We start from the raw sequence: 24,412 nt of genomic DNA, 5'->3' as shown, positions 1-24,412 counted from the left end.
ACTTATTTTTTGTTTCCCACTTAGACAGATGTAGGCTGAGCGTGTGTAGATACGTGTGCTTTTCTTCCGAACCCCCTGAATGTCAGCTGCAGAGACGGTGACGGCTCGTGGCGCTCACCGCTCTACCCGTGTCTCCTGAGCACAGGACGTCCTCCTGCAGGCCTGAGCCTTGTCACCGCATTTAGAAAACGAACCATCGTTCAGTAACGTCATGCAGCGTCCAGCTCATTCTCAAAGGCACGGAAGGAAGGGACTTTGTGCAGTGGAGGGAGACGGTTGACCAGCAGCCATCTTTTGGCTCATTTATATCTTAACTTGAAACTATAGGAGGTCTTCGTTACATGCTGGTCGGAAAGGGTTTACAGAAGAAAGTCCCCTGGCCCATCTGTGTCCTGTTCCGGTCAGCGGCCCTCTGCCGCCTCGGGGGCTGTGCCCGCCGCTGTCCCGGGCGGCCCTCCAGGGCCCCTCTGTCGGGGAAGGCGGCCGCCTCTAACCCACGCCCCGTTCCCTCCAGCACCAGCAGCAGGTGGCTCAGGCCGTGGAGCGGGCCAAGCAGGTGACCGTGACGGAGCTGAACGCCATCATCGGGGTACGTGGACTCCCCGGTCTGCCTCTCGCCGTGTGTATAGCCCTTTCATTCCTCTCGCTGACCGTAACTGGGGGTGGACCCTGACCTTAGCTGGCCTCAAAGAATGGCAGCCCCAGGGCTCCGGCCTCCCCCACACCTCATGGGCTTGGACCCAGTTAGAGATCTCCCCCATTGGCTCCCCTGTTGCCTCCCACTCCCCGAATTAAAGGGGTGCCCAGCACGCCCCAGTCCACCTCTGCACTCGTCAGCCCCGCCCTCCCCTGGCTTTCGGTGTCTCTGCCATTGAGGCGGGGTGGGCTCCGGGGTCACCTCGGAGGCCCACCCGACGGACGGGGGTGCCCGGCCTCCTCCCCTGCCTCCCCAGGGGTCTGCCCCCTCCCGGGCACAGGTCTGCCCTTCTTTGGCCGCCTGGGATCAGCGCCGTCTCTGCTGTGCTGCTGCTGTGAGCGCGCTGTGGCGTTCGGGGCGGGGCTTGCCTTCTGTGCGCGGGGCTGCCTGGCCGCGTGCTCGGTGCTCGCCGTGTGCCTGGGTGGCTTCCAGCCAGGGCACCTGGGTGGGTCTCCCTGACGTCCTAGACGGCCCGTCTCACCCGGGAGCAGAAAAAGGTAACGCAGAGCGCTCTGTGACGCCCACTCCTGGTCTGTCCCCTCGGTGGAAGGAGGAAGCCAGATTTCTCCCCTGAGTGCCCCCGCCTGGCTTGCACCTTGACTGCATTTCTTGGATTCACGTTGCCTCTTTCTCCTGCTTGCTGCTTTGGTGTGAGGCTAAGGACGTTCAAGACAAGCAGCTGAGGAGGAACAGTCTTTTTAATGTGGCTTGGGGCAAATCCCTTGGCCTCAGGATGAACCTGTCCACTTTTGGTCCCTGAAACGAAGGGGGTGGGCGAGACCCCTGCTTCCCATTCACCAGTGGCTGAGTGTGCGTGCCCGAGGGGGCTTCCAAATAACAGGAAATCCAGGACCCTCACCCCAGAGTTACTCTCCGCAGGTCTGGGGTGGGGCTGGGACTCTGTGTTTTTCAAGTTTTCCAGATCATTCTGAAGGGTAGTCAGTCTTGGGAAGCAGTGGACTGGTTGGCTGAGGTCCATTCAGCCCTCTGGTTGGTCCTCATTCCTCCTCTGGTTCTTAAGTGGGGTCATTGTTTTGAGGTGGGCCTGAAGGCCCAGAGTGTTCTGCTTGGTGAGATGAATGATGCCTCTGGGCTTGTCGTTCTGGGGCCGAAACCTGGGGGCCTGTATTCTGGTCGTGCCTCTTCCTGTGTGACCTCAGGCAGTTTAAAGGAGGGAGTGGACCAGCTTCTCTCTTCGGGCCAGGAGTGCCAGGAGGGTAGGGTTGGAGTGCCCGAATGATGCTGGCGGATCCTGACCCTCTGACCCGCCATCGGGACCGTGATGCTTATGTGGGCCTGTCCTCTGGTCTCTGTCCCTGGTGTCCGTCCCTGGCGGCTGTGGAATGCTGCTGGGGCAGATGCAGGAGCAGGAGCGTCAGCCTCCTCTGACTCCCACGGTGTTGGGGGAGGAGCAGCGAGGAGTCTGGAAGGGGAGGGGAGGGGAGTGGTCGGTTTTTACAGTTTTTAGCAGTTGCGCTGGGAGGCAGAGCCCCCAGGGGTGAACTCACAATACTGTAAAGTTTGAGTTCTCCTCAGAGACCATCTAACCCCAGGGTTCTTCAGCCCCAGGGCTGGTGAACTTAGAGGCCAGGTACCTGGTTAGGATGCGTGGGGGGTGTTCAGCCACAGCCCTGGCCTCCACCCTCGGGACGCCTGTGGCTCCCCCCACACACACTCAGTGTGACGCCGACATGTCTCCAGACATTGCCCAGTGTCCTGGCATTGGGGGGGCACACAGAGTGGCTCGTGGTGGAGAACCGCCAATGTGACCCACGCCTGGGCCTTACAGAGACGGGAGGTGACTCAAGGGTGGTCCCACGCTGTGCAGGCCAGAGGCCCGGGGCTGCCTTTCGGCTCAGGCTCTTCTCCCCCGCTTTCCATCCAGTCCAGGCCTGGTGTGGCGCTGTGTCTTCCTCGGTGACCAGCACGCAGCCTGGTGGCTCTGCTGCTGGGGTGGAAGGGGCCGCAGGGGTGGGTGGCACAGCGTGAGCTCTGTCCCCTGAAATTCCTCCTCTTCCGGCTGCTCCCCCCCCCCGCCCCCACCACCTGCTTTCCGGGCCAAGCCTTCCCATCCCTGCCGTGGCCGCAGTGGGGTCCCCTCTCCCCCTCTGCCCCCCGCTTTTGGAATGAAAACCTCTTATGAAAATTATTTTTTCTAAGTTCTAAGAGAAGCGTGGAATTGGGGAGGAGGCGCTGCTTGGCTGAGCTCCGCGTCCATCAGGTCGTATTTAGGGAGCTACACGTTAGGTCAAGGCAGCTCCAGGCAGATATTGGAATTCAATTAAAGCCCACGAGTGGGGCCTGTGACCCCCATTTTCAGGGTAATTGCTTCTCCAGCTCTGAGCGAACGCCACCATCACCCCGTCATTAAGCAGCTGCCGTCTAATCGCTGCGCCTGACAGAGCCTCACACGGCAGGAATCACGGGGACGTGGAGGCAGGCTCGCGCGGGGAGCCCCGACTCCATCCAGCGGAGGAGGAAGGAGAGGGGAGAGTGGGCCGGCTCCTGGGCCGACCCGGGAAAGTGACGGGAGGAGGGTGGCGGGGAGCCGGAGTCCTGCCCCAACAGTGAAGGGCAGGGGACGGCCTGGAGGCTCTTAGAGCAGCTAAGAATGGCTGTCCCCAGGGCCCTGTCAGACCTGCTGCTCTAGGGGAGGAGCTGCCTGGCCCCCTGGACTGGGAGTTAGGGTCTTGGCTCTGGAAATGCTTGGACAGCTTCATGAAGTTTAACCCCACTCGTGACCCTGAGAAGAGGAGCTCTCAGTCAGGGGACAGAGACGTCAGGTGTGATGCTCACTACCCAGCGACACGGATGTGGCTGGTGAGAGCCCCCCGCCAGCCTCTCCTTGGAGTGGCCGTACCTTCTGAGCCCAGGACGCGGGCACTCGGCGCATGTGAGGAGGACAGGGACACGCGTGTGCCCCACAGGGCCGCTCTCTCACAGGCTGCTGTTCTGGCGAGAAAGGTCAAGGGAGTGAGCCTCGTGAGTGGGCTTGCTTCCAGACTCCTCGCCCCTCTCCGGGGTGGGGGAGGCCGGGCGCGGTTGCTGACGCCGCTTCCTGCCGTGGGCGAGAAGTCCTGGCGTGGGAGAGAATGGTGGGAGTGGGGGACAGGCAGCTGCCGGGTGGTGAGCCAGGGCCCTCCTCGGACAGTGGACTTGATTCCATTTCTCCCCAGTTGGAAACACTGTCACCCTCCCACTCAGGTGTCACTCTGTTTCTGCACGTGGTCCTCTAAAGTCAGAGATGCGTCACAGGGCTAGACATGCAGCCTGGGGCTGGCTGGGCCCAGCCGGCAGAGGGGCCGAGGCTGTGACCTGGGCATGGAGGCAGTGGCCCCTTGCCCCCCTGCAGAGGAACTTTCACTCTGTCACAGTCAAGACCGTCGGTAGCAGGTCCTTTGCCCAATGAGCCCTGGCATCTGTTCTCGCCCCAAGAGGGAGGCCTTGGAGGTCGGCTGAGTGTCCCTGCTTCCTGGAGCCTGCTGGGCCGCTCCTGCCGGCGTCTTCGCCCAAAGCAGCCCTCGGGGGGATTTCTGGCTGTGCAGGGGGTGCTCCTGTCCTTGAAGATGAGGGGTACGTGGAGGTCACCTTCCCTCTGGCAAAGAGGACAGTTCTGCATGACGTGCCGCACGGAAAACTGCCCTCTCTGCCACGGAAGCTCCGCAGCTTTGAAAGCCACTGTTTTCTAAACCCCCACCACAGCTACGGCCTTGCTCCGAGTCTGTGATGCTGGTTCACGGTTCCCCATCGGGAGCAGCAGGGCGCCCCACTGATGCTCCTTGTCCCAACAAACTGAGCTGCGTCTCGCTGGGGCTTGGAGAGGAGGCTCGGATGTGGGAGGTGGACGGCTTTTGGACAGAGCCGCTCTGCCGACTGACTTCCCAGCCTCTCCTTGTCCACCTTTTCCAACATTCTCACCTGTTCACCCAGCAAATGTGTACTGAGCACACGTGCCAGGCGCCGCTCAAGGTGCTGGGTGGGTAAAACAAGGTCCCTCCCCGGAAGCCACGAGTTGCCGAGCATCACAGAAAGATGGGAGAAATGGCTCCGTCTGTGGTCCTCTCACAGTCTTGCCGGTGCTCGCTAAGCACCGACGCTGCCTATATGCGCAGTAACATGCGTGAGCCTTACGCAGCCCGAAGAGGTGGGCTGCGCCCTGAGGAAACTGAGGCTCAGAGAGGTCCACTGACGCACCTGAGGTCTCGCTGCTGGTAGAAGACAGAGCAGGACGTCATCCCTGGCCAGCCCGGCTCGAGTCTGCGCTGGTAGGCATCCCTGGAGGGAGGAGCCGGTTCCCACCAGCATGATGGGGCGCTTGACCTGGGCGAGACTGAACCTAGAAGGCTGGGCAAGAGGGCGGAATCGCGTGCTTGCAATTATTCAACGGCGTCTTCCCATAGGCACCAATCTTCAATAAGCTCTTTCTCTAAAAACAGGATTGTGGGAGGAGGCTGCCGTGCACCCAGGCAGCAAAGCTGCTTTGAAGCTGCCCACCCTCTTCCCTTCTATTCCTCTCGTGGTCTTACTGGCCAGGCCCTGTAAAAAGTGGGTTCAATGATATACCTCAGTCCTTGCTTTCTGGGATTTGACTAAATAGTTAACACTGGTGGGATTAAAGGACCTACCAGCAATTGTTTGAAACCACACGGTCCCCAGTAGACTCTTAAAACCTGGGCCTCCAGATAAGGCTGGATGGCCCAGCCACACCGAGGATGCCATGTCGCCAGTGAAGGGACATGTACATTTGTTCAGAACACTCGTAACCTTCCTGCTATACAAGTGGATTTTAATTTAACAAGAGCCCATTTGTTCAGAAGCATGTAAACTTTATAAAGGAAACCTGGACAGATTAACAGTGGACACTTCTGGGGAGCAGGTGGACGGGTAATGTTGTTAGAAAAACTGTTCAGTCTACACTTATTTTTGATATTTTTCTGACAATGAGTATGTGGAGTTTTGTTTTTGTTTTTGTTTTAGTAAGATATAGAAGTTACATTTTCTCTAGAAGGAAGAGGTGGGCGAAATCAGGGGTGAGCTTGCGTCCCAGACGAGTCTGAGCGCCTGGCTGGGGTGGGCCCGTCCTGCAGGGGTTCCTGGGACACTCGGCTTGGCTTCCGCTCTGGCATCTCAGGGCAGATGTGGGGTCAGGCCGCCCTGGTGCCAGTGCCCACCAGCACCTTCCATAAATTGCTCATCAGGAGATGTCCCAGGTCCCAGGCGATGGCCACAGGTCCCAGCCTTCCCCCCACCAAACTGAGAAATGAGGCCTCCGGGGCCAGGAATGTGGTGTGGCTGGGGCTGCCTTTACTTTTGGCGGGGGGACACCAGATTGGCAGTTTTGTGGCTTAGTTGGGGGAGAGCAGGGCCTTTGACCCCTGACCTCAAAAACACTTACTGCCTCTTGGAGCCTCATGTCTGTCCAGAGCTGTGGGCCTTCACCTGCGAGTCACGGTCCCCGGCACGGGCGAGCTTAGTTAGATTTTGGCCCTTAGTCACCCCCGCCAGCCTTCTTGCTTCGGGGAGAGGTCTCCTTAGGAACATTCTCTGGATGAGGTTGGCGGCTGACATTTCAGTCCGGATCCCACACTAGTGGTGGGACTTGACTAGTCACTGGCTGCCCACTGCGGCCCCCTGAGCGCCAGTCTGTCCTCTGTAAAGTGGGCTCAGTGCCTCCTTTGCCAGGTAGTTGGAAGGGTCACTGACATATGTGGAAAGCACCCAGGCATTCATTCGGGAGCTTCGTGTTTAGTGAACTTCCCTTCCCTCCTCTCGAGCCCGTTGAGAAGAAAGCCGTGTGCGTGCCGAGGCCCCGGCCGTTCTTAAGAAGCCCTCCAGCCCCTGCGAGTGCCCTGCGGCCGCGCTTCCTGATGTGGCCTTAGGGGTGATTGCTTTCTCTTGGCTGCTGGTGGGGAACGGGTGGGGTGGGGAAGAAGACCCTGAGGGTGGCGCCAGGTCGGGTCCCGGGCATGTGCGGGGCAGAGCCCTTGACGGGGGGCCACCTTTGCTGGTGGTGTAATGGCGGAGTCAATCCAGGTCTCGGCTGTGGCACAGAGGGTGCCCTGAAAAGCCCCGTGGTAAACGGAAGCTCTTGTTACGAAGCCGCTCAGCGAGTAGCCTGCCTGAGGCCGCCCAGCGAGCAAGTGCCAGAGCTGGGATTTGCATCTTGGTCTGTCTCGACCCCAAAGCCTCCCTCTTTTCGTTGCCCTGTCGTCCGCGCCGATGTCCGGTGACGTTAGCTCTCGTCCCGCTGGCCCCCGGCGTCTCTTGCTCTCGCGACTCCTCTCCTGGGTCCTGCCCCACCTCTGCAAGACCGGGGTGGGGGAGCTCCTCAGGATTCGGGCGTCTTCCCCAGGGTGCGGGCTCGGGTGGAGGCGCCAGCTGCTAATTGTCTGCAGGCATGTAAGCATGAGCAAAAACTGACCGCCAGCAGCTTGAAAGTGGATCCCCCTCAACAGAGAGGGAGCCCTGATGACTGTGTGGTTTCTGAATGCATGCTTTATTTATCTTGGGCTTGGAAACATACCTTGAGAAATTCTGTCTTGAGACTAGGGTTGGGGAAGAGGTGGAATGTTTGCAATCATAAATCTTGCATCTAAATTGCAGTCCATTAACAGACTTCCTCCGGTCTGACAGCGCATGGACTGAGCTGGGGGCAAAGGTTTGGGGGCATTTTTCCCCTGCCACACCTGGAGGAGTGAGAGGGCTGGCCCCGGCACCGCACCCTCCCTGCTCAGCCGTGCTCACCACCAACTTCATTGCAGCAACAGCAGCTCCAGGCGCAGCACCTCTCCCACGCCACGCACGGCCCCCCGGTCCAGCTGCCGCCCCACCCATCAGGCCTCCAGCCTCCAGGGATCCCCCCAGTGACGGGGAGCAGCTCAGGGCTGCTGGCGCTTGGTGCCCTGGGCAGCCAGGCCCACCTGTCGGTGAAGGACGAGAAGAACCACCATGAGCTGGACCACAGAGGTGCGCCCAGGGGCTGGGGTGAGGGGCAGAGGGCAGGGTGGGGGGTCCTGGAGGCCCCGCTGTGAGTGCACACTGCAGATGCTGACACCCGAGGACCAGGAGTTAGCAGAAGACGTGGCACCATCTGTTTAGTTCCTGGTGCATGGAAACCAGAGGCCCGAGTTTGTCCATGCCCACCCCCCAACCCCTAATGTGTACCCATGTCCTCTGCCTGGGACCATTCATCACAGAGGACCTTCCCATCTTCCCAGCTGCACCCTGCCCATCCTTCCAGGGCCAGCCCCGGCCCCGCTCCCTCAGGAGGCCTTCTTGGCCAGGCTAAGGCCCTTTTCAAATTCCCATAAGAATTTAAGTCCCAAGATGGGGCCTTTTGTTACTGTCGTCTTGTGTCCTGCCCTGGAAAATGTTTTATCCTCAGGATCATTAGTCCTTGAGGACAGAGGCCAGGTTCCTGGGGGTTTACCTTAGCATCTGTGTCTCAGCCACACAGGGTCCTTGGAAAAGGTGCCCAGTTGGCACTGAAGTAAAGGCTTGTCAGTGGACTGTTTGAGAGGGGGGTAGGAATCACGACTGCAGGGAGAGGACGGTAAAGACTGGGAATGAGCGCCTCCCCGACCCTTCGCCCGGCCCTGACCACGAGGACCCAGGAGGCTGCTCTCAGGAAGAAAGGGAAGGACCTGGCTTCCTGGCAGACCCTTTGCAAAAATTGCCGCCTTGTGTGGTCTGCCCTTAGATGTGTGTTTCCAGCTTTATTGAGATGTAATTGACATATACCGTCGTGTAAGTTTAAGGTGCACAACGTGATGATCTGATTTGTCCTTAGATATTGACTAGGCACATGGCCAATGCCTGTGAGCCTGCCCTGGGCGCCGAGGGCCTGGAGTGGCACCATCCTGCCGGGGCTGGGCTATGGGGCAGTAGGAGGTCGTAGGAACTGGAGGCTAAATTTTCTGTCCCTGCAGTAGGATGGTCCTCTTGGCAGAGGAAGAGGACCTCCCCACAGCAGATAGGACAGTCCGGGGGTGAGTCTTGGCTGGGTGGATAATCAGAGACCTCAACTTCCAGGGGCTTCTTGGCAAAGAAATAGAATGGTGTTCGTTTAAAAAGCACCACTACCAAAAAAAAAAACAAAATAAACAATAGTATTCTCAGCTCCCAGATCCCCCGGGTATGTTGCATAGCACGGTCCTTCCCAAGCTTGGTGGCTTTTAAAACCCACTGACCAATAACCTTGCTGGCCTTCTCGGTATGTGAGGGCGAGCTGGGCCACAGCTTCCCCCAACCCCGCCGCACCCGGGACTGGGGGCCATGTGAAGCATTGGAACTGGGGCTGTTAACTTCCAGGCTGAGATGTCACTTGATGGCCCTGCCTTGGCTGACCTGCAGCGACTCAAAGGCCTGCTGCCCACTTTGAAACCCGTGAACTAGCGGAGCTGTAAAAGCCCCCTGGAGGAGACTGACCTTTCTTTCTTTCTTTCTTTCTTGTTTTTCCGTCTTGGGGGACCTGACCCGCCTCCTGTCCTGGCCTTCTGTCCCCAAAGAAAGAGAATCCAGTGCGGTAAGTGCCAGCGTTCTGGAACCTGTGGGGTGTGGTTGGGGTGCTGGGAGGAGGGTGGGTACCGTGTGGGGTCCTGGGAGGTGGGGAGGGGTGTCATGAAGCAGGAGTTGTCAGCTGTTGAGTGACCTTCACTCGAGGGAGCCTTTATCTCTGCAGGCTGCAGGTCCATCGTTTGTCAGATGAAGAGCTGGGCTGAGTGAGCTCTGACCCTCTTTACACGAGGGTGATTGCTGGAGAGGTCAGCCGGCCAGCCCTGAGGCTGCCAAGGAGGGTCGTGGGGTCACGGGGCTGAGCCCGGAGCTCAGGCCCCAGGTGTCCCTCGTTTGGGGCTGGAGTGCTTCCCTGCCCCCCAGGGTGGCTGCCCCCACATGATCCTGTGTCCTCCTCGTTTCCTCTCCCTGTTCCAGGCTTTCACTCGGTTTAAGAAAGTGTTAGCGAGCGAGCATTGAGGCCAGGCTGCCTGCGTGTCTGCCAGCTCTGAGATTTGTTGTAAATCTTTCTGATCACATTGAGGCTCAGAGGTTCTGTTTCAAGTGAATAAGCCTCTGAATAAACGCAGTGGAGTCTGGATAAAAGAAATCCTCCAGCGATTAGCAAAGCTATTTTATTCCTCATCGCCGTCCTTGTGTCTGGGGCCGTCTAATCTGTCAGGGTGGCTTTGGTTATTACCTCATGTTAAGTAGGACTTGGAAGGTCAGGCAGTTAACTAACCATCTAGACGGCAACTCCTCAGGCAGCTCCTCCATCCCGACCCACCTCCCCTTCCCAGACCTCCGCCCAGGCTGACGTCAGAGTCCCCACCAGCAGCAGTGCTCACGTGTCCTCTCGACTCCTGCGAGCTCGGAGATCCAGGTTATTTGGGCCCAGGAGTGGCTCCGTATGTAGGAAAGGAACGGCTGAAGCTGAAAATCCACTTTGATTGCTTCAGTGTTGATCCTCCCAGTGGGCAGTATTTTTGGAGGCGCCGTTTGCCTGACAGGAGAGGGGCTGGGCTGGACACCAAAGCTCAGTCTGGTCCCAGCATCATGGGACACTGGGTAGTCCGCTTGGCTTCCCCGAGCCTGTTTCTCTGTCTGTAACACGGGAGTATTCCCGCCCAGCCAGCCTCTCCGCTTAGCTAGGAAGACGGCCTCAGAACAGGACCTGGGATCTGGAAGCTTATGGGCTTAACAGGGCCCCGCTGCAGGGGAAATGGGAGTTTGAAGCCCACCCTTTCCCTGCCTTCCCGCGCCCTCGTCCTCCCCGCTCTGGCCTCGTGGGGCTGTCTGTGAGCGCTTGCTGCTGAAAAAAGCCCTCGAGGAGCCCCCAAGAGCGGGCTCTTCACTCCCTGGTGCTCACCCACGTCCAGAGCAGAGGGGCCACTGGGGACTCCCACAGAATGAATGAGGACACTGTCCTGGGCCCGGTGGGCTTCTCTGGGGAGAGGCAGGAGGGGCTCGCACGTGTGCACGCGGCCTCGTGTTGGAGGGAGTGTAGACTCACGTCATCAGCCCTCTGGAAACCAGGTCGTCAACAGATGCGGCCCCGGCAGGAAAGGCAGGGCCGTGTTGGTGCGGGAGGGGGCGGCTGGACGGGCTGGACGCCGTCCCAGCGGGGTTAGCATGCAGCCCAATTAGAGGCAGCCTCATTCATGGTGCCGAGCCTAGCCGAGGCAATGAAAAACACTTAGTCCCTTGGCCGCCTGCCAGCAGAGGCGGGCTGGATCGATGCCGCTGAACGCCTGACACGCCCCCCCACCCCCACCCCGGCAGCAGCAGTGGGGGGGGGGGCTTTCAGCCCGACTGCGGGAGAAGAGAGAGCCCGCTGTCTGCGCGCCCTGGCACCGGCACCGGCACCGGCACCGGCGGCGGAGTGGAGCCCGGGCAGCTGCCCGCCCCCGGGCTCAGGCGCTGGGAGCACTTCTGCTTAGCGCGGGGCGGCCGGCGTCGCAGGAGATGGGGTGAAATGGTGGTGATTTTTCTGCCGGTGCCCGTCCGTCCGCAGCGGCTAATTGAACCGCGGCTGTGCGCGCATCGCCGCGCCTGCCCGGCTGCGGGGCTGGCTGAGCTGCAGCTCCGCTCTAACCTCCATATTTTCTTTAAGGCTTGATAACTCTGCCATTTCAATTTGCTTCAGGCAGAAACTTGGCAGGGAAGGGCTGCCCAGAAGCTGGCTTAGGGGAGGAAATGAAGTTCTGCGGCTGGTTCCCACCCCGCCCTGCCCCCCAGATGCAGTCCCTGGCCTCCGGGGAAGTGGCAGACACTCCACCTGCCTCCTGATGCCCCCTTCTGATCAGAGGGTCCCCTGGGTCCCCACGCCGCCTCCTCATGCCCCTCAGGGGAGGGCGACGGGGAGGTGGGGTGAGCTGGCCTTTTGCTTCCCTCTGGCTGGACTGGGAGCTCCTTGAGGGCAGGGCCTGTGCCGCATGCATTCCTCCTTGCCTGGAGTCCAGCCCCGGCCTGCTTCAGGGCAGGTGCCCAGGAGAGGGTGGGCAAGGGCTGAGAGACAGGAGGAAGGTGTCTTGTGGTTGGTCCCTTAGGAAGGGGTAAACCCTCAGCAGCCCCTAGAGGGGCATCAGTTCTGATGCTGCCCTCCTGGCACGGGGTGTGCTGGCAGGGACCCCAGCCCGGCGCTGACGCCTCGTGATGCGCGCTGCCCCTGCTCACCCCTTGCTCCATGGGCCAGCGGGTCTCCGTCTGGGGGTGCCTCTCACCTTCCAGGACAGCTCCTTCCCCAGGCCCCAAATTCCAACTCCTCGTCCTTACTTGCCTTGTAACTGTAGGGGATCCCATTGGCTCTTCCAGGCCGAAAACACTTGGGTTTCCTTCATGTTGCCTCCTGCCAGGGGCCTTGGGCACGTCGCCCTCCATCCTGGGTCCCCTGCTTCCTGTCACTACAAAGAGGGGATTCCATCTCACGTCTTCTCGTTTCTTAGATGGGAAAGGCTTCGCAACGTGGCATGTTTAAGCTTCTCTATAACCTTGCTGTTACCCTAAAATTGTGGGAAGCCACACTGGAGTAGCAGGGCGTTTGCACAGCATCCACGCACCCCCTTACGCTTGGGAGGCCTGTTGGCAGCCCCGCGCTCTCCCTCCATACCAGTCTCCCTGCCCCTGTCGGGTCCAGCAGATAAAGTATTGCTTGTGGCCAGCCTGTGGGCTCAGATCCATCTCTCAGGACTCAGTGCAGATTCAGCTTATCCTTTCTTCGAGCAAACGTGTGGAGGCACCGACGGGTGATGGAGGAGACAGGCATGAGCCCCGCCCTCGTGACGTGTGCACCCCACACAGAGGCTGATGGCTTGTGCACAGTTGATTGTCTGATAGCAGAACGTCGCTGCAGAGAACGCTCGTGCTCCCAGGGCCTTCCCAGCGGTGCTGAGTCTGGGGGCTGGGGAGGCGTCCCTGGCGAGGCTCCGATGCAGCTAAGACCGACAGGACACACACAACACCTCGGCTGGCCTGCGTCCACTCACACTTATCTGCGACGACGTACGCATGAGGTGTTCACACCGAACTTCCTTCTTGCCTCCAGAATAACTCGGTGTCGCCCTCGGAAAGCCTGCGGGCCAGTGAGAAGCACCGGGGTTCCGCGGACTATAGCATGGAAGCCAAGAAGCGGAAAGCGGAGGAGAAGGACAGCTTGAGCCGATACGTACGTCTGGGGCGCAGCGGGCCCCGCTGGGGTTTGGTAGGCCAGGCGGTGGGAGACCCCACCGGGCCTGGGGCAGGGCGGGGCAGGAGAGGCAGCCCCGCCCACAAGGCTGGTGTCCGGGCAGGGAAGGCGCATGGACCAGTGCACTGTGAGCATGTGGGCTGCAGCCAGAGCGGGCGGACAGAGGGTTATCCCAGCCCGCACAGGATCACAGCTCCCTGGATGGGCCAGCAACTCCATGCTGCCATCATGGCCCTCTCAGACCCTCCAGGCTGCTCTGGGGACGTCCCTGGGGCCCCCACACTCTGACCCTAGAGGTGGTCATGGTTTCTGCTCTGGGCTGGGCTGAGAGCTGGGGCAGGGGGCAGGGGGCAAGGCGGTGCGGGGCCCGGTGCTCCTGTGCCCAGCCCTCCCTGTTCAGCCACATGGCTGCTCTGGGGCTCTGGACACATCCAGCCGAGGCGTCAGCTGCATTTCTGGTAGACGAGGCTGATCACCCCTCCCGCCCAGCACAGGAGCCATGAGATGAGACTCGTGGGTATCAGACCAGCTGGAGAGAGGGGTCTGGCTCCAGAGGGACAAGTCAAAGGGGGCTTAGAAATGTTACAGTGGGGCAGGTGTCAGTGAGGCAGCCAGCGGGCTGGGGAGCAGAGCGACCAGGAATTGGGAGCTGGGCTGAAAACAGCAAGGAGGGGTGACTTCGGTGGGGCTGAGTGGAGAGAGCGTGAGCTGTAGGGTCTGACCGGGTTCAGACCCTGGCCGGTGGGGGAGGGGTGGCGAGGGCCCGGTCTGGGGTGGCCGTGACCTCTTCCTGGCGTCTCCCCCCGTGCAGGACAGTGACGGGGACAAGAGTGACGATCTGGTGGTGGACGTGTCCAATGAGGTGAGGTCAGGCCCCGGTCACGGGCGGCTCTCTGGGTGGCGCACGGGGGGATTATTTCTGTGCTGGGTGGGTTGGCTGTTGCACCGTTACTGGCAGCCTAGCTGGCGGCAAAGCCTATGGGGTTGGGGCGTCAGGCTGGAGGACGGAGCCGGGCTTGGCTGTGTGGTGGCCGGGCATCTGTGACACTGAGGGGTTCCTAGGATGGGTCTCCAGAGGGAGATCCCGGGGAGGGCCAGCTCCCACTGCCCGCCATCCTCCAGGCCAGCTCTCTTCCCACCGCCCCTGGGGCTGGTGCGAGCCCCGGGTCAGCCTCAGTGGGGAAGAGGGGCTGGAAGGGAACTCCACGCAGCCAGGAGGCCCGGCTGCCCAGGTCAGAGTCCTGGGCTTGTAACTGGGTCTTGGGCAGGTCACCTCCACCCACCCATCCACCCAGGTCTCCCCATCCGTGGGACAGAGGGGTCAGGCTGAGTCATTCAGGGCTGGTCCCCCAACCTGAGTTCAAGTTCCCTTTCCCGTCCCCCGTGCCCACTCCCTTCCCATTCCCAGAGAAGGCTCCAGGCCAGTCGCTGCTCTGAGCTCATCTCTGCATCACTTGTGCCTTTAGGACCCAGCGACGCCCCGGGTCAGCCCAGCACATTCCCCTCCTGAAAATGGGCTGGACAAGGCCCGTGGCCTGAAGAAGGACGCCCCCACCAGCCCTGCCTCGGTGGCCTCCTCCAGCAGCACACCCTCCTCCAAGACCAAAGACCTTGGTCATGTACGTGGGGCCTGCCCCTGGTGCCGCACAGGCTGGGGGAGAGGGCTGGGCGCGGGTGGGCGGCAGGGAAGAGGGTCTGGAGCTGGAGTGGTGCCAGGTGGAAGGTGGGGGGGCGGGGGAGGAAGCACATGGACTGGGGCTCAGCTTGGGTTCAGATCTCGACTTTACTGCTTAAAGGCTAGGCCCCCTGCTAGCTAGTTACTGTTTCTAAGCCTTGGTTTCTGCGTCTATAAAATGGAAACAGTCACCACGGTTCCTGCTAAACAAAGTTGGGCGAGAATTGAGGGGCAGAAGATTCAAAGCTGGGGCAGGCACCAGGCTCCACGTGACCACCCTCAGCGTGTGCCCAGCGCTTGGGAGAAAGGAGTCTTCATGGCTTCCCTTGGTCTCTGCACCCCCTTTTCAGAACGACAAGTCCTCCACCCCTGGGCTCAAGTCCAACACCCCGACCCCAAGGAACGACGCCCCGACCCCAGGCACCAGCACGACCCCGGGGCTCCGGTCCATGCCGGGCAAGCCTCCGGGCATGGACCCGATAGGTATGACGGGAAGCACGGCGGGCTGGGCTGCCCGGCTGGGGGTGCTGCCCCGGGCAGGGCTGGAGCCCCACAGATGGGCCGGAGCGCCAGGGAGGGTGTCGGAGTTGGGGCTCTCCCAGGGCCTCTCTCGGGGGTACGTGGTGGTCGGGTCTGAAGGGGAGGTGGACTCCAGGTGCTTCGACACCGACGGCAGGGCTTCCGGGGCCACCGCTGGGCACAGTGTGCGCGAAGAGCTTCAGACAGGTCAGGACGCCCACGTGTGTCCTGCCTCCGTCATCAGTTCTGGGAGGCTCTGAGCAGCCCCCTCCTCTGGGGCTCCAAGTCCTGCTCTGTTAGAGCACACGGCACGTCTCTCAGCTCCGACCTTCCTGGGCTGTGGAGATGGGAACCCCCTGTAGGGGGTGCGGCTGGGCCAGGAGGCAGCCTGGCCGCCTGGGCTCTATCCTGGCGGGAGGCGCCTCCCGGCTGACGCCCGCTCCTCGCAGCCTCGGCCCTGCGCACGCCCATCTCCATCACCAGCTCCTACGCCGCACCCTTTGCCATGATGAGCCACCACGAGATGAACGGCTCCCTCACCAGCCCCAGCGCCTACGCCAGCCTCCACAACATCCCGCCCCAGATGAGCGCAGCCGCCGCCGCCGCCGCCGCCGCCTATGGCCGGTCGCCAATGGTGAGCTTTGGAGCTGTACGTAGACCTTTTGGCTCCTTTTGGCGGGGGGGGGGGGGGGGGCGGTGCTGGGCAAGGATCAGGGGAGGACGCTAGGGAGGCCCTTACTGCTCAGCAGAGGGGGCCCTTGGCATCTGACACCCAGGCAGCTGCCTTTGGGGTAGAGTGTGTGTCAGGAACAGGAAGGGAACACACCCCTGGGGGCCAGCAGACCTCACCCAGGCAGCCTCCCTGGCCGCCCTTCCCCGCCGCTAGCGGGGCTGGCACCTGTCCTCCTGGCTCTGTGGGGCGGGCGTCCCGAGGTGGGTCGGGTGACCTCCGCCAGGCGGGGCTGGGCAGACGGGCCGCTTGTTGCACGAGATTTGCCTGCTGCTCCTGAGAGCCGCTCGGTGGCACTGGGACGGCAGACGGGAGGGTCCTTCCTCAGGAACTGGCTTCTCTTGCCCTCCTGAACCTGGGGTGGCCGCCGCCTCACATGACAGGCCCACAGGGATACCAGGGGAGGCAGTGAAGTGTGTGGGGGGAGAACAAGTGGGAGTGGGGATGGAAGAGACTGGGTCAGAGGTGGGGGGCCTGGACTGTGACCTTGTCCCTGCTGTCATCCCGGGCTGTGTTCTCTGTGAAACAAGGGGCTCGGCTCCGCTGGGCCGTCTCCCGGGTTCCGAGAGGCCGCGCTGCGCGGGCAGGATGGGGGGGGGGGAGGAGGCCGGGCGGGGGAGTGTGTGGTGAGGGGACGTCTGGCGGCCCCCTCGCTCAGGGCTGGCCTTGTCTTGCCGTACAGGTTGGTTTTGACCCTCACCCTCCCATGCGGGCCACAGGCCTGCCCTCAAGCCTCGCCTCCATTCCTGGTGGAAAACCGTAAGCTCGGGCTTTGCTTGCTGTGTGCTGCTGGGGGAGGGCAGGGGGCAGCCCTCAGCCCACCCAGCCCACCCCCTGCCCTGGGGGACCTTCCCGGGGAAGAGGCATCTGCCCCGCCAGGGGCACCCATGGGCCAGGCTGCCGCCCCAGCAAAGGCTGTCTGGCTATGCCCCTGATCAGCCCCAGGCTTCCTCTGAAAGAACAGGACGGGGTTGAGGGTGAGGGTGTGGTCCTTGGGCTCAGAGAGAGAAGGAACACTTCAGGTGCCGTGGAGCTGCCCCGGCCCCGGGGGCTCCTGTGGGTTCTACCCGCAGCTGGCCTCCGCCGTGACCCGCAGCAGCAGGCAGACCGTGCCGACTCACCACTGGCTCCGACGTGTGCTCGGATTCATTTTGGGGGTCAGACAGAGTTTTCTCCCTAACACCACCAGCTTCTGGGGGAGGGGCAGCATTTAAGCTGGGTCCTTTCCCGGGTCAGTGTTAGAGGATCTGCGGACGGTGGGAAAGGCTGCTCAAGGCAGCGCGGGGCTAGAGGCCTGGTTTGGAGCAAGGCTGTGTGAGCAGGAGCGGAAGTCAAGGCTGGACTGTCAAACAGCCTCCCCTCTGGTGGAGCCAGGCCAAGGAGGTGGGGGTTCCCGGGCTCCCTGAGGTCTGGGGAGGGGACACCTGGAGGCAGGCAGGGCGGGCAGGCGTGGCGCCGGCTGCACTGGGCAGCACCTGTGGGAGCTGTCAGAGGGCTGGGTCGGCTGCAGTGATGGTTTCCTCTTCCAGAGCATACTCTTTCCACGTGAGCGCCGATGGGCAGATGCAGCCCGTGCCCTTCCCCCACGATGCCCTGGCAGGCCCCGGCATCCCGAGGCACGCCCGGCAGATCAACACGCTCAGCCACGGGGAGGTGGTGTGTGCCGTGACCATCAGCAACCCCACACGGCACGTCTACACGGGCGGCAAGGGCTGTGTGAAGATATGGGACATCAGCCAGCCGGGCAGCAAGAGCCCCATCTCCCAGCTGGACTGCCTGGTGAGGGTCCTGGGGCTGCGGGCATCTCCTCGAGCTGGTGTAGGCGACCTGGGCAGCCTGGACCAGGGGGAGAGCCCCATCGGCCCAGCCTGGTTCAGCCTTGTATTGGTTGGGCGATTTGGGGCAAGCTGGCAAACCTCTCTGAGCCCCAGTTTTATTGTCTGTAAATGGAGATGATACTGATCTCCAGGGGTTTGTGATGAAATGAGTGGCAGTTTGAAAGGTGGTGACAGAGGACCAGGGACGGCCTGGCAGCTGCCGTGATGAGGGCAGGAAGTGAGCAGAAGTGGCCAGGGTGCTCCGTCCTGCTGGTGTGCCTCCCCTGGTCCCAGGAGGGGAGGCAGGCGGTGCTGACCACCCCCTTCTCCCTCCAGAACAGGGACAACTACATCCGCTCCTGCAAGCTGCTCCCCGACGGGCGCACGCTCATCGTGGGCGGTGAGGCCAGCACGCTCACCATCTGGGACCTGGCCTCGCCCACGCCCCGCATCAAGGCCGAGCTGACATCCTCAGCTCCCGCCTGCTATGCTCTGGCCATCAGCCCCGACGCCAAAGTCTGCTTCTCCTGCTGCAGCGACGGAAACATTGCCGTGTGGGACCTGCACAACCAGACCCTCGTCAGGTGAGGCCGCTCGGGGGGGGGCGGGGGGGGCGGGGGGCTCGTCCTCGGGAACGCGGCGCTGGCCCGTCCGAGGTGCCGTGGAGCGAGGGCTCTCGGTGGAAAGACAGCTTGTGCCAGGTGCTCGGCTGGGCCGGGAATGGAGGGCTTCTCGGTCTAGGAGCTTGCGCCGGCCCTGGGCAGAGGTGGAGCTGGAGCAGGCCTGGGAGGGTGGCGTTCAGATGAGTGGAGACGCAGGCAGCGGAGACAGGAAGCGAGGCACTGAGACCAGAATGGAGGGGCGGCATCTCCTGGTGGGTGAGGGTGGGGCCTCGGGAGCAAAGCGGGTTTGACTCCTGCCTCCGTATGACCCTGTGCAAGTCCCCTTAGCCCCCGGGGCCTTGGTTTCCCCCACATGAAACGGGCAGAGTGGAGCCTTGGAGTTGGACCCCAGCGCGGAGGCTGCAGGGCCTGGCCCCGTCAGTCACAAAACCGTGCGGCTTATTCATGGCCTCTGCCTCAGGTGCATGCGGGGTGAGGAGGGTTCAGAATGCAAACTGAGAAGACACGGAGTGTCAGGCTAAGTCCTCCTGTTACGCACCCTGCCCTCACCCCCGGAACTGCCCCGTCCGAGACCCTTGAGTGGAGCGGGAGAGGGTCCATGGCCAGGCTGTGCTGTGAGCTCACTAGAGGACCCTGGGCCTCAGTTTCCCTTTCCGCTTAGGCGGACCTGGCCCGTTCCCTGGGACGGCCGGCAGCTTGGCAGTCAGTGTTCCCCGTGGCTCACCCCCATCCCTGCCTGGCCTTCCCAGGCAATTCCAGGGCCACACGGACGGGGCCAGCTGCATAGACATCTCCCATGATGGCACCAAGCTGTGGACCGGGGGCCTGGACAACACCGTGCGCTCCTGGGACTTGCGGGAGGGCCGGCAGCTGCAGCAGCATGACTTCACCTCCCAGGTGTGTGCCCGAGACACACGTCCTCTCGCCTCTGCTCCCCCGGAGCAGTGTGGGGCCCTCCCTCCCCTGATCCCAGTGGCTGGGTCGGAACGGAATGGGATGAAGGGCCCCTCACAGGTGGTCATTGCAAATGGACCTAAAACCAACCTGGGAAGGCTTCCTGGAGGAACTGGCAATGAAGTAGAATCAACAAGGCCTGGGAGCTGGACACACTTCACCCAGCTGCTCAGATCTGATCCCAGCTCCTCTAGCACTGAGCCCTTTGCCTCGGGTTTGTCACTCATGGGATGGGAATAGTACTAGCTGCCCCATCGGCCCGGTGTGGGCACCTGAAGTGGTCCTTCCAGAAGCCTTAGGCGTGAGCCTGGCTCATGGAGAGCGTTCTGAAAACGCTAGGTACTACTGTTTCCTGTTGTTGTTTTATTACTCGTTTTAATCTTCCGTATTTAATATGTTAGTGTTTTATATACATTTTGCTTAAAGAAAGGCAGAAGTCACTGAGGCAGAAAGTAACTCTGAAAGTAAGTTATCTGTGCCACCTCCGAGTTTGAGTCCTGGCTCTGCCACTTACTTCTAGAGCCAGCCAGCTCTGAGCCCCGGCTTCCCCACCTGCACAGTGGTGGTGGAAGATGAGGTCCTGTTCTCTGAGCTGCTGGAATGGGGTGGGGGAGGCGAGGGAGGGGGAGCCCTCGGGGCCTTTGGGAAGAGCCCGCTCGGGATCAGACGGTGCTGGTCTCCCCCCACCCCCACAGATCTTCTCGCTGGGCTACTGCCCCACCGGGGAGTGGCTGGCCGTGGGCATGGAGAGCAGCAATGTGGAGGTGCTGCACCACACCAAGCCCGACAAGTACCAGCTGCACCTGCATGAGAGCTGCGTGCTGTCCCTCAAGTTCGCCTACTGCGGTGAGCGGGCCGGGCCGCTGCTGTGCGCAGAGGAGGGCCCCGCGCCCAGAGAGGGGCGGAGCCCTGACACGCGCTCCACCCGGGACCAGGCCCCTTGCCGTCCTGACCGGTGTCCCCCGCCCAGCGGTGTCCCCCCCCAGCGGTGTCCCCCGCCCAGTGGTGTCCCCCACCACATCCTCGGATGCAGACACTGCCACTGGGCACCAAGCACTCGTGACCCCAGGCCAGAGCCAGTCCTCGCTGGCCTGAGGCAGAGGAACAGTACTCAGCGCTGCGTGAGTCCTCCGGGTGCCTCAGACCACAGGCTCTGGCGCCCGTAGCCCCAGGTGGGCATGTCTGCCCCCCACTGACTAGCTGTGCAGCTTTGGACACACCCCGTCCTCGCCAAATTGCGACATGTCTGTCTGAGGACCAGGAATAGCAGGCGCCCCACGAGGCTTTGGGGGCCCCTGGGAGCTGTCGCAGGCAGAGCCCTGGCAGGCGCCTGTGCTGGGGGGCCGCCCGCGGACTGCCGCCTTGGCCCGGCCTCCCGCCCCTCGTCTGGACAGAGCTCTGCCAGTTCGCGCACTGCCCGCGCCTTCCACTGGGAGACTCAGGATGGGTCAGCCGACCCTAGTGGCTTTAAAAAGAACCTTCTGGGGAAGTGTAATCCCTGTGCTTAACTGCAAATCCTACCTTCCTCCGCCCCAGCCCGCTCAGCCCGCCCCGTCACTGCAGAGGAAGGCGTCCTCTGGGTGTCCACGTGTCTGTTGCGTGTCTCGCTTACAAAACGCCTCACGCAAACGTAGAGTCTGCCGGCACTGGCTAGCGGCTCACACCGTGTTTCCATGGCAGCCGGCCGTGTGGGCGGGGCTCGCTTTAGAGGGCAGCAGGCCAACGCCTGACGGCGTTTCCTTTGCCTCCCACCTGCAGGCAAGTGGTTTGTGAGCACCGGGAAAGACAACCTCCTCAACGCCTGGAGGACGCCGTATGGAGCCAGCATCTTCCAGGTACCGCCCCTCGTGGGGGGGCCCGGAGTCCAGGCCTGTCCACAGTGATGGGGGAGCGAGGGCCAGGCTAAGCAGTGCCCCCCCGGCCCCACCCCCAGCTCCTGCCTGCTGGGGGCTCCGGGCGGTTCTCAGGCAGGGCTTGGACTTGGGCACGCCGGCAGGACACGCACGCACGGCTGCTGACGGCACCTGACCCCTCAGGGCGAGAGCCTGTCAGCGGGGCTTGCGCAGGCTTTCTAGAGCAGGGACGGGGGAACCTGCTCTTGGCTCTGGCCTGCACGCTGAGCACGCACAGGTGTGCTGGGCACTTGAGCAAAGGAGGCAGCTTTTTTTCTGAGCAGTGTTATCTGATGTTCAAGTAAGTTCGTATTTCATCTCAACACTTCATTGTAAGGAGAGAGGTGGAGTAGGAGAATACGGGTCCAGAAGGAGATTTGTGAGTTTTAAGGTCTGGGATCTGACACTGTTCTCTCACTTGCTTCCCACCCCTCCACCCCCCCCCAACAGACTCCCAGGTGCGCACGCACACGCGCGCGCGCACACACACGCACACGCGCACGCGCACACGCACACGCACACACACACACGCAGAGCCAGCAAGCCGCTCTCTGGATCCAGGCCCTAAGTCTGGTGTCCGGTGTTTCGCACAGGAACTTTCAGGGTCTCAGGTTACACTGGATGCTTCAAACGCAGGTGCGAATCCTTGTCTCGGCCCAGCAGGCTGAGAAGCTGGCCTGACACTGCTCCCGGGTCAGAACTGCTTCTCCCTGTTTGTAAACTCGGGAGCAGAGCTCACGCTGGAGCCTTCTGGTTCGATCCTCAGAGCTGACTTTAGAGATCACGTTGGGCCCTGTTAGCTTTTCCTCGTGGAAGAGCAGGTGGAAGGGGCATCTCAAGGAGGAAGGTGGTGTTTGAAGGCCTCGCAGGGTGTGCTCCAGGGCGGGTAGAGGGCACTTGGATTCGGGGAGCATCGAGAGGGTGTTGAGTGTCCAGAAAGTGAATTTCTGTCTTTTCTCTCACCACCCCCTTCTGCGTCTGCTCCTCGTCTTCCTCCTCCAGTCTAAGGAATCTTCGTCTGTCTTGAGTTGTGACATTTCGGCGGATGACAAATACATTGTAACTGGCTCTGGTGACAAGAAGGCCACAGTTTACGAGGTCATCTACTGAGCGAGGACTCTCACAGGGCTGGCAGACCCTGGGAGACAGACTCGGCCGTGCCGGGGGCCAGCCGGGGGCCCTGCGGATGCAGAGGACGGGCAGCCAGCGTCCCCGCGGCCCCGCGCTGCGCTCCGTGGCCTGAGGGCACACGCCCGTCGTGGTCTGGACTTCTGGGCATGGACTGATCTGTCTCACGAACTCCGACAGATTTCTCTTCTCCTCCCTCTAACAGTTCTGGCAGATGCTACGAATAGATTTATTTGGAGGCTCGCGGCTCCAGCTCCCCAGACACCCTCGTGGATCTGTCCTCCCTTCCCCTTTTGTCTGCTTTGTCCCCCTGCCCTGGCTCGGGGCCGCTGGAGTGTGGACCACACGTTTGTGCCGGGGTGGGGGGATGGGTTTCATGTTCCCGACTGTGCAGCGCACAAGATTGTGAAAAGTGTAAATAACAGACTCCTATCTCGGACTGGTCAGGGCGGGAGGGAGCCCCTCCCACCGAAACGCTAGCCGTGTATTTCGCCTGCTGTATTTGTAATCCACTCGTGGTGGTGGCTTTTTTTTTTTTTTTTTTTTTTTTGAAACAGAAGTTCCCATCTGGGAGGGGAGGCGGGGGTGGGATGGGGAGAAGACTTCTGGGGTGGAGGAGGGGCTGCAGCTGGCAGCCACGGGGTCAGTGAGCTTCGCCCTGGGGGCGCGCATCTCCTTGTGGACCTGGGACTCCTCTGAGGCGCACCAGACCGCGCTCCAGACAGACCGATGGACAGACAGAACTTGAGGTGGGTGCCCGCCTGGGCTGACGTCAGCAGAGGGGCAGGTTTTTCTGTGGCCTCCTGAGCGCCACCTGCCTCTTGGCCTCCCTGGGGCCCCTCTCAGGTGTCTGACCCTCCCTCCCCCCCCCCCCCCCACCTCGGGCTCGCTTTGGTGCACACTTGGTTCTCCTGATTAGAGGTGGAGGTTCAAAGGAACTCCATCTCCGGCCCTACCTAATCTTCGGACACCACCTAAAGGACAAAGGTTGGAGGAGAGCATAGCAGCTCAGCTCAGGGAGCTACCAGAGAAGGAACAGCAACTGATGTGGGGTTTTTTTGGGTTTTTTTTTAATAAAAAGAATTAGAAGTGATACCCTTTTATGAAAATGCCTTCGCCCCTGCCCCTGCCCCTGCCCCTGCCCCTTCCTCTCCCCCTAGAGGGAAAACCACGTATTAACCCACAGGGTCCTGAGTCAGAGCATCGTGCCCCCTCTCGCCGGGGGGGAGGGGCCTGCGGGGGGCGGGGACACCGTGCGCCCTTCTCACAGCTTCCTGTCTCTCTTAGGAGCCCAAACAGATTACAGGTAGAAGATTGTCTGCTGCAGGTGCCACTTTTTTGGTACCAAAGTGTTCTGAGGAATTAGAATTTGGCTAGGGTTCCCCCCTCCTTTTCCTTTTGGTCTTATTTTTCTTACTTTAAGGAAGAGCTGGAGGCCGCTGGGTCCTGGTGCGGCTCTCTGCAGATGTAGCGTATGGAAGATACTTTTTATACTGCATTTTTATGGATTATTGTCTAATGTGTGGCTCCGTCTGGTTGAAGAAAGGAGGGGCTCCGGTGAGCCCCCCATTCAGTGTCTTGCTCCCGGGCGCAGAGATGGGCACAGCGCCCTGCACCTTTCTGAGGTTGGGGAGGGTGTGCAGACTCTGTCTGTCTGTCTGTCTCTCTCTGGGTCTCAGATGTTCATGTTCCAACTCTTGTTATGACTCTTGCCACAAGGCAGGGCAAGGGTAGGAGAAAGGTGATTCCTGAAGAAAAAAGAAAATGAAAAGTCATTGTAATGAGCTGTTTTTATATTTTTAAAAGTTACTATTTAAAGGTTGGTTTGATTGCTGCGTTTTAATTGCCTACCCCTTCAGTAGTTTGTCCACCCCACATCCTGGGCCCTGCGTGATTTCCTTTGTCATCCATAGACGTCATTTCAGAGCACCCCGGCATTGCCCCCATCCCCGAAAAAGTGGTCAGGGAGTACTTTCACGAGCCCAGCCCTGGCAGTTGTCGCTGCAAAACTTCGGGGGGAAAATGAAATGTGATGAACTTCTGGTGAAATTGCCAAGTGTCAGACCCTGAGAAGCTCCTCCACCTTTTTCAAGCTTAAATTCAGGCGGTGTTGGGGGAGGGGTGCGCACTCGCAAGCTGATGAAGGTGCCCTTCTGGAGGAGGAGGGATTTACAGAAAGGGCGGCAAGATTGGGGAGCA

At 61.2% G+C, this 24,412-nt stretch overlaps 1 protein-coding gene across 4 annotated transcripts in view; it reads left to right on the top strand.

Moving 5' to 3' along the window:
- The window catches only part of TLE3 (TLE family member 3, transcriptional corepressor), a 45,488-nt gene extending 21,453 nt beyond the window's left edge, over positions 1 to 24,035 (top strand). For 2 of the 4 annotated variants that reach the window (XM_032469347.1, XM_032469348.1), the window contains 15 exons: positions 515 to 589; positions 7,459 to 7,663; positions 9,205 to 9,221; positions 12,735 to 12,854; positions 13,687 to 13,737; positions 14,342 to 14,494; positions 14,901 to 15,033; positions 15,519 to 15,718; positions 16,482 to 16,558; positions 17,329 to 17,578; positions 17,953 to 18,200; positions 18,989 to 19,136; positions 19,889 to 20,039; positions 20,952 to 21,028; positions 22,088 to 24,035. In XM_032469347.1, the coding sequence (XP_032325238.1) occupies positions 515 to 589; positions 7,459 to 7,663; positions 9,205 to 9,221; positions 12,735 to 12,854; positions 13,687 to 13,737; positions 14,342 to 14,494; positions 14,901 to 15,033; positions 15,519 to 15,718; positions 16,482 to 16,558; positions 17,329 to 17,578; positions 17,953 to 18,200; positions 18,989 to 19,136; positions 19,889 to 20,039; positions 20,952 to 21,028; positions 22,088 to 22,195 (2,013 nt within the window). In that variant the 3' untranslated portion in view covers positions 22,196 to 24,035. The remainder of the gene's footprint in view (positions 1 to 514; positions 590 to 7,458; positions 7,664 to 9,204; positions 9,222 to 12,734; positions 12,855 to 13,686; positions 13,738 to 14,341; positions 14,495 to 14,900; positions 15,034 to 15,518; positions 15,719 to 16,481; positions 16,559 to 17,328; positions 17,579 to 17,952; positions 18,201 to 18,988; positions 19,137 to 19,888; positions 20,040 to 20,951; positions 21,029 to 22,087) is intronic. The other 2 variants (XM_032469349.1, XM_032469350.1) reach the window with 2 other exon arrangements.
- The last annotated feature ends 377 nt before the right edge of the window (positions 24,036 to 24,412 follow it).

This window comes from Camelus ferus, chromosome 27, assembly GCF_009834535.1.
Source record: "Camelus ferus isolate YT-003-E chromosome 27, BCGSAC_Cfer_1.0, whole genome shotgun sequence".
In the NCBI taxonomy this organism is placed as follows: domain Eukaryota; kingdom Metazoa; phylum Chordata; class Mammalia; order Artiodactyla; family Camelidae; genus Camelus; species Camelus ferus.
This window is presented reverse-complemented; position numbering and strand designations above follow the sequence as displayed.